Source organism: Microtus ochrogaster, chromosome 1 (assembly GCF_000317375.1).
Source record: "Microtus ochrogaster isolate Prairie Vole_2 chromosome 1, MicOch1.0, whole genome shotgun sequence".
Taxonomy (NCBI): domain Eukaryota; kingdom Metazoa; phylum Chordata; class Mammalia; order Rodentia; family Cricetidae; genus Microtus; species Microtus ochrogaster.
Genome location: NC_022009.1, coordinates 81,515,971 through 81,524,809, shown reverse-complemented (window position 1 = coordinate 81,524,809; position 8,839 = coordinate 81,515,971). Strand labels below are relative to the sequence as shown.

Genomic DNA, 8,839 nt, shown 5'->3' with positions numbered 1-8,839 from the left:
AGAGAGAGAGAGAGAGAGAAGCACAGACACAAGGCTCTAAAAGCTGCTGGATGTCGTGACTGTGTGTGCTGGGGAAGAAATTTCATTTTTCCCTGCTTGTTAGGCAGCTGCCTTTTCTGAGGAAACCGCTGCTTGCTCATTGACTTTTTCCTGCCTGACTCTGTCCGGCAGGGTCCTTTCTGATGCCACTGTCCGGGTATGTCTCACCTTGCGCCAAGTTGCCTTGAAACTGAGGCGGTTCGTTCACATCTGTCACCTGGACGGTCAGGACCTGCAAGTCTGTGACACCCACATCATCCTTCACATAAATCTGCAAATCGAATACTTTGGGTCCTGTTTCGAAATCTAGTTGTTCCTTCCCAGTGGTGACAACCTGAAACAGAATATGAGATTCAGCATGAAAACGAAAAGCCTGTGTTTGTATGCAAGGGGCTCTGACTAGGAAGGGAGCCTCCTGCTCCTGGTGACCATCCTCACTTTCAGAGGGGCCTCTCCTCTGACAGGGCAGCCTTAGTCCTTCCGACATAAGCCCCAGAAGGCGCTCCTTAGGAAAGAAAACTCTTCTGGAGACATTCTGGTGCGATGAACTGGAGAGGGAAAATCTCGGAATTTTAAAACCTACCACACTTAGCACTAGACTGTAGACAGGCCCCTAGCTACCCTGAACACAACTCCTATAAGCCCAGGGGCATCACTGTGGTTTAATTGTCCCCTAAAATGTCCCCGTTGGAAAGGAATGACTGGTGTTGCATCATGCTGGTGTGAGCTAACCAGTTAGAGGCGGTGGGTGGTGAACATTCTCAATGCTTTATCGCGAGAGTGGGTTACAGAGCCAAGCTGCTTTTCTTGTTTAACCACCCCACTCTCTCCCTTGTCCCCTCACCAGGGTGTGTTGACCACGCTCTTCTGCAGCTAGAGGGCCCTGGTCAGATACCAGCATATTGACTTTGGACTCCCAGTCTCCAGAACAGGGAAAAATCACTTTCTTTGTAAGTTCCCCAGTCTACGGCATAGTGCTACGGCATGACATATAGGAGATGTCAGAGTGAGCCGACTTCCAAGATTAATCTCTGTCTTTCCTGTCCTCTCCACCTCCATCTTCCCGCCCCCTCTCCTCTCTGTCCCCATCTCTCTTGTTTTGTTCACATTACTGGGGATTGAACCCAGAACCTCACACACAATAGGCTACTCCTGTACCAGCGCACTCTAACCCTCGCTGAGGACGGTCTTTCTTCCAGAGCTTTGGCAGCTGATACCGGGACAATTGCATCCTGTGATGAAAGTACTCGGCTCTGGTCCTTGGCTCTGCTGAACTTCGGTGTGCCTCAGGGGAGTTGCTTTCCCTTCTGTTTTTGTTCCCACGAGATTATAACTCAGGGAGCCATCCCTGTGCTAGGCGAGCAGCTGACACTTTGTAGCAGAGGTGAGGACCAGGAGGGAGAGGACTTTGTTGAAGGCTGTCTCTGTTTAGAGAGGGCTGCATGGAGGAGGTGGTGCATATCAGGTTTGACCTTGTGAGATCTAGACTGGTTGTAAGAAGAGGTGGTAGCCACAGGTGTGAATGTGGAAGACAGGACAGGTAAGGGTAGAAAGGGAAGAGGTCGTCTGCAGAAGCCCGTCTGTGTATAGTTAATCAGAGCTGGGCCATCTGTTCCGTCTATGGATGAGGAAGCAGAAGAGCACACCATAAGCAGGGACTGTGAGCCAATTGACTGACTTCAAAGCTCAGTTTCCTGTTAAGTGGTTTTCTATGCCTCAGTTTCCCCATCTGTGACATGAAGATAACAATAACACCTGCTTCACAAGGCCACTGAGAAGCTTGAGTGAGCTGATTTGGGGGCTGTGATCAACACCATCCGGCAGTAAGAATCTTGTGCAAAGGTTGACTTGACCCCTGGGTAGCAGAAACTGGTGGGAGCACGCATCCAGCTGGCCTGTAGACAATCCAGTCCTCCTCCTTTATCCACCAGCTTCCTGCTCAGCCTGGCACCTCCTCTGCATCCTGTTAGACGGATCTTTTCCTTCCACATCACCTACTGCCGCTTCCCTCTCCTTGGGAACTAGCTGGGGCACTCCGTAGGAAGCAAGTACCCATCTTAGAACCAAGGGATCATGGGGCTGCTAACACAAATGGAAAAACTGTCTGGTCTCACCAGCATTTACAAATGCTTATGGATCTACCTCTTGCTGAGCTGTTTTTGGTATTTTACTTGTCATGGCAGCTGTAGGTTGGTGAACATCTCTCCACGCTCCACTTCATGTATTCAGGGAAGGGAACTGGGTGGGAGTGGGGAGCTTCAGTTGGGCTGCAGAATTCTGGAGTGAAACAATAAGTTTGACTCTGTGTATGTGGCCATTGGCTTCATCCTGAACGAAGCCGAGCAGAGTTTGGGGTTCATAGCTCTCGGAACAGTTAACAGGAAAAGAGCAGCGTCAGACTAAGGCCTGGGAGGCTAGAGAGGCAGGCACGGTCTCCACAGGACCTTGGAGAGCTCCTTGGCTGCTACTGCTCGGCCCTACCTGTTGTTCCTCCCCTGCCTGGGTGGCTCAGAGCTGTCCTTAGAGTCACAATCCCCACACCCCCGGGGGGGCCATGACTAGCCCATTAAGGTTGAGGAGACTCTCTGCTTGGCAGTAGTGGGTTCTAATCGTGAATTAATGGCTCAATAAATATGTGGTTTTTGTTTTATTAAATAAGACGACCTGGTCTCCAGTCACAACTCAGGTACATATTAGCTGTGCAAGCTGGGGCCAAGCACTCAGCCTCTCTGTGCTTCATTTTCCTTATCTGTGGACAGAGACAATGTTAAAGCTACAACCACGGTACCTTGATGACTTCAAGAGCAGGAGTGTGTGAGTCAACTTCAGTGGTGTCCGGAGTGTGGGATGCAGTCTGCGAGTGTATGCGTTGGCAGGGCTTAGGGGAGCAGACTGGCAGCCAAGAGCAGGCCAGGCGTCAAGAATACATAGGCAGGGCAGCTGAGTCTTGGAGCCAGCATCTGGTACTGGGAACTCTGGTGGGATGATCTCAATTGCTGAACCCACCCCTGAGTAGAGAGACGCTGGGCTCTGGCCACAGGGCCTGGGTTCTTCAAGGCAGCTGTGGGCCCCTGATCTTCCTGCTTCTCTGAAACTCCCCTAGGGATGCAGGATGAGCTACATTTAGGAATACCGGTGTACACCTCATGGAAACAACTGAGTCTGGATCAGGGAGGCCTGATCCCAGTGTGTCTCACAGGGATCCCAGGGACCCACAGTGGAGCTGACTCTACCTTCAGGAGGCTGGGGAGAATTCTGAAGGCCAGCAAGTCCAGACCCTGGATCCTAAAGATGTCTTCAGGTTGGCTCTCCCTAGGGGGAAGTGAGAACTTTGGGAAAGACTCAAATGGCAGACTAGACAAGAGAGCAACCATGGCATGACCCTCGAGTCGGTGAGCAAGCACACACATTGCGGGTCTAGACACTGAGACTTCTGCTTACACATGGTGTGTGTCTTTCATATTAGAAATACTTGTTCTTTCAGAATGTCCCCTAAAAAGTCACAGCGTCACAGCAGAGTAAACTCCCTAGGTTCAAGGTCACCAGAACCCAAAATGTCAAGATTTACCTCCTCCCTTCCAAAGAAAAGGGTCAGCCCGTGCACACTACCACCCACTAAAACATGAGGCCAGAATGTGTTACTTTGAGACTGCTGAAGAAGGGAGGGAAAGGCCAAAGCACAGCCAGTCTGGGATCCCTTGGCAGAAGGGAACTGAGAGCAGTGGTGGAGGAAAGGGTTTCTGGAATTGCTTTGCAGACGGGGAGCAAGAGCCAGAGACTGCTCACCTCGAAGTCGGTCCCCGATAGTCTGTTCACCCTGAAGGCCTCAGTGAAGGGGCTTGGGTTGACAACCATGGGAAATCCTGGCATCACAGGCGACAACGACACTGATAAATTCACAGAAAACTCATGCACCAAAGTTGCAGGTGGCGCATTCTCTGCCACGGTGCTAGTGGCGGGCAGGTGGATCAGGTGCAGGGCCTCCCCTGCAGATTTAAACAGAGACAAGGAGACATAAACACACAGCTGTGGCTTTCATTTCGTGGCAACAAAGGGAACTGGTCATCCCCAAGACTGAATGCTTTCCAGGCACTGCAAAGCAAAAATGTGAAGTCTTCTGGGAGCCAAGGAGACAGCCAGACCAAGCAGCCATGAAATCTGCTGCCGCAGGGGAACAAAGGCTCCGGTTCTCCCTCCTCCCTCCCAGCCTTGTGAAGAGCCAGGAAAGGAAACACTTAAAGGCCTTAGCGTGGTGATGACATCACTGTCTCTCTTGCAGGCCTTAGCACGGTGATGATGCCTTTTCTCTTGCAGGGGCCCAGAAGATTCTGGAAGTTTGTTTTCCTTCTTGGGGCAATGTTGGATTTATGAGGTCATGTGAGAATTGAGTATGCATGACTGGAGAATCATGGGGGATTTCTCCTCAGCCGTTACCAATGTCAAGGGCAATCGATGGTTTGTTGCTGGAGGCTGTTCTGGGGCTTCCTGTGGATGATCAGTCAGTGTGATTAATACTGATTTCAGAGGAGAAAATGAGAGAGTCAGGAGGGCACATGGATCACTTTGGACTTCACCAGAGATATGGAATTTTATCATTTAAGGGGGCACATACTTCACCCAGAAAAGACTAGGGACATTCTAAGGTCCCCATGATACCGTGACAAACTTGACCACTACAGAGGCTGTATTATCTCATATTTTTATAATCTTGCTAGCTATAGTGAGCTGGGGTGGTGTGATGGTTTGCATAGGAATGGCCCCCATAGACTCATATTTGAATGCTTGGCCCATAGGGAGTGGCACTATTAGGAGGTGTGGCCTTGTTGGAGGAAGTGTGTCACTGTGGAGGTGGGCTTTGTGGTCTCAGATATGCTCAAGCCAGGCCTAGTGTGGCAGTCTACTTCCTGTAAGAGGTGCCCTGTCCTTCTGGTGACCTCTTCTCAGAATAAGGTCACATGCCAAGATCATGCAAACGAAATAAAAAGCTTGGAAGTATTCACAGGAGATACCGACAATAAAGGTAACTGTGGTACAATGTCTGTCAGTGCCCCGTTCCCCAGATCCCCTGCCAACAGAGAAGTAGTCACCATGGTAGCAATTGCAATAATCCAGTGGCCAGAGTCTGCGTGCTGAAGTGGTACATTAGTGAGATGCAGTGCTCAGAGTATTAACCCTCATTCCTCAGGTCCCTCAGGTCCCTCAGGTCCCTCAGGTAAGGCTGATGGATTTCCCAAGGCACCCAGCTCAACGTGATGTGCCCAGAAGTGACCAGCCAAGCTGTAGCAAAAAGGTCAGAGGCTCAAAGCTAACCCTTCTCCCCAAGACACCTCATTTCCATCCTGAGGCTGGCCTTCCAGAAGGTTCTTTTGGAGTCTGGCGAGCAGGAAAGAGGCTTTAATGGACTTTGACTTTCACATGTGTCTTAATAAGAATCAAATTAGATTTGCTGGCATCTAACACATGGACAAAGAAGAGGCAGGTGAAGATGGATTGGCAGACACAGAGCCAGCTGCAGCATCTTGACACATGGAACGCTTGTTTTCCATGAATCATAGCCTTTCTGGGAACGGGCTTCTGGAGCCTCCTCCTGAGATCTAGTGTTGAGACAGTTAAAGCTTTCCTCTCTTCAGTTACTGACAGGAAGCTGACTACCCTGGGCCCCCAACACCATGTGGTAGTACACGACCAGTTTCTTTAAAGTATATCTCTGATTCTGAGACTCAGTCTGCCCTCACCTGAAACTATCAGCAAATACTCCTTCAGGGACAGTAAGATGGGATCCATGGGTAAAGATGCCGGCCATGCAGGCCTGACGACCTGAGCTCAATCTTCAGAACCCACGCCGAGGTGGGAGGTGAGACCTGGCATGTGGAGGTCAGAGGACCACTTTGCAGAGTAAGCTCTTTAGTGTCCTGAGCATTCTGGGACACACCCCCACCACATGTGCACGAATGACAAACACACAAGCGAGTTGTGCTTCATCTTCTCCATCAGTCATAGAGGGCGGGGGAAAACTGCTCTGTGGAACAGAGACCTGAAACAGGAAACCTTTGGCTTCACTCCTGCGTAACCCTGTGACTGAACTGGACCCCGGTCTTCTGTGAGACTCCAGTGTCAACTCTGTTGTGGTGCTGGAGCTACCCAAATGACTGCTAATCACCCCCGAGAGCCTAATGACAAGATCTACAATGCTACAGTTTGTTTCAGGGGGTAAATGCTATAGAGCAAAACCACAAAGGAGACGCATCACACTGAAGGCTGCCTCTTTTCCAGCAGAGATTTGAACCCAGCTGAAGAGATCAGGGACCTTTCTCAAGACCCCCATGATTACCTCTGTCTGGTGCTTATGGAAAAACTTTGGTCCAGCAGCCTGGTGCTGTTTTATGTTCACATCAGATTCTGGACTCCAAGGAAGTCCCTCACTCCCCAGCACTATGCTGTGGGGTAGCACAAACGCTAGTGTCCTAGAGGAGGCTTCTAAAGTATAAACAGCTTCCATACACCTCGGGTTCAAGAAGGTCCTCTGCTGGGTCCTTCATTTTCTGGCTGGTGAAGAACATGTGGTCCTTGGTTGCTTGTGAAGAGCAGAGACTTTGGTCTCAACTCTTCCCGGTGGATACAGTCAACCCAAGCTCTTGTCTCATTTCTGCTCTCTGGGGATTTCCTTTGTGAGCCATTGTCAGAATGTCACGTGATCGCTTCCCAAACAGAAACTTTCACTTTCCCTCATCTTGGTAGGAGAATGGGAGGAGGCTGTGTCAAGCACAGACGTGAGGTAGGTAGGAGATCTGAGCTCCACATTTGCTGACGGTTCACCAGTAAATGTGAAAGACACAGATGCACGTGCGGCGGACTCCGAAGAGATGACGAGCAACTCAATTCAGTACACAGTGGATGCCATTGTGATCGTGGAGACCCACAGGACGCTAAAGAGATGTGTAAAACCTGACACCAATAAGCTGACATTGTAGCTGCAGAGATGGGACAGATCCTTAGAGCGTGTTGAACACGTGGGCATTGTGCTGAGCCGTTGGCACGGACAACACACAGAGGCAAGGGCCATTCCAGGGTGCAGTGGGAAGAGAGAACCAGAGCAAAAAGGAGGGACCTGGGGGTGTCAGGGCCTAACAGGGGCCTTGTAGAAACCTAGGACTTGAGACCTAGAAGAGGAGGCTGTTTGGCTTCTTTGAGGCTGTGTTCATATTCCTCTGTGCTGAAGGTGGTGCACAATGTTTGCTTTCACATCCAGAATCCCCCAGGCCTCTGCAGTTCTGGGGTGACCCAGAGTCTCAGACTCAGACAAAAAGATGAGACATAAACAGACCACATCATAGAAGTCCATCAAAAAGCTAGGACTTGGCCGAGGTGGGAAACAAGTGTTTGGTGTGTAGTCTGTTAGGCCAGAGAGATTTCTGTAGGCAATCCCAAGGACCCAAGTTCTCTCAAACAGTGCGACCTGTTTATCCCACACACCTGCTGACAGTGTTCCAAGTGACAGGGTTCGAACAGAAGCTGCTCTTCGAATCCCACGTAACCTCACTCCTCCCTAGTGACAATAAATGTCACCACCTCTCAACACAAACAGTTATAACTTAGAAACTTGTATTTCTGGGGAACCTTCAAATGTTTACCTCAAGTAAGCACCTGGACCGTTCATGGCCTACTTTAACTCTGTAGGTCTGCCCTCCACGGGCTAAAGCCTCAGGGGGAAGCGGGCTCAATATGAGGAAGCCCAGTTATTTTTTTTTTATTAGCAGATAAAAGAAGAAAACCAAATGTTCATTTTTATGGATCTTGGAAAAGCATTTTGATTTAAAAATCCATTTTGATTTAGAACTAATAATCCAGATAAAACCATCTCCTAAATAGAGAAAACATTTCTGCCTGACACCAAAAGCCAGCTAGCAGCCTGCCTTGGGGTACAGAAGCAGGAGTGAGCACTCTTCTCATTAGCTGTAAATGGTCAGCAAGGACAGGCTGGCAGTTCGGTAAGAGAAAGAAATGGCACACGGAGCCATCAGAGCAGAGGGCTCCCCATGTTCACTGTCTTTGCTCCCACAAGCGCATTTGAATCCAAGGGGAAACCGTTAGACAGATGGTGAGACAAAGCACTAACCGGCATCCACACATTGTATGACAGTCAGCTTGAAAAGAGAAGATTTTATTTACAAATGTAAAAAAAAAAAAAATAGCTACCCACAAATACTGAGATCTGAATGTAAATACCCGCATAAAGGAAGCTAACCTACCCGTGAGTGAAGCAAAGAAATATTTGAGCAGATGTCAGAACTCTGGTTAGGGGACGCAGGCACAAATCGTCACACTACCCTTGCTAAGCATGTCCGTTCCAGGTCCTTTTCTCACTGTTTCACGTACATACCTCGTCAAAGTTGCAAATTATCCCTAAGTTAACACGAGCGAATTCCATTTAGCATGCATCTATTACTTACTCAGAATATAATATTTAATTTAAAAGTCTTAATTTCAATAACCCAAACTGAAAGCATTCTTTAAAAATGATGCAAGACTCTGTGAGAGTTTGAAGCTAGCCTGGTCTATAAGAGCTAGTTCCCGGACAGGCACCAAAGCTACAAAAAAATCCAAAAAAAAAGAAAAAAAAAAGATACAAGCTTCGTGGGGCCTGGAGGGATGGCTTAGGGGTTGGGAGCACTTGCTGCTCTTCTGGGGGACCTGGGTTCAATTCCCAGCACCTAATATGGCAGCTCATGGCTGTTTGTAGCTCCAGTTCCAGGGAACCTGACACCCTCACACAATACCAACACACATAAAAATAAATACA

The 8,839-nt window shown here is 49.2% G+C and overlaps 1 protein-coding gene across 1 annotated transcript in view; it reads right to left on the bottom strand.

Annotated features, from left to right (window-relative positions):
* Cdhr3 (cadherin related family member 3) overlaps positions 1 to 8,839 on the bottom strand; it is a 60,990-nt gene that overhangs the window by 50,927 nt on the left and 1,224 nt on the right. Inside the window, exons 2-4 of the mRNA XM_013347598.2 lie at positions 7,606 to 7,608; positions 3,826 to 4,025; positions 208 to 373 (exon numbers count right to left, since the gene is read on the bottom strand). Coding sequence (XP_013203052.1) covers positions 208 to 373; positions 3,826 to 4,025; positions 7,606 to 7,608 — 369 coding nt within the window. The remainder of the gene's footprint in view (positions 1 to 207; positions 374 to 3,825; positions 4,026 to 7,605; positions 7,609 to 8,839) is intronic.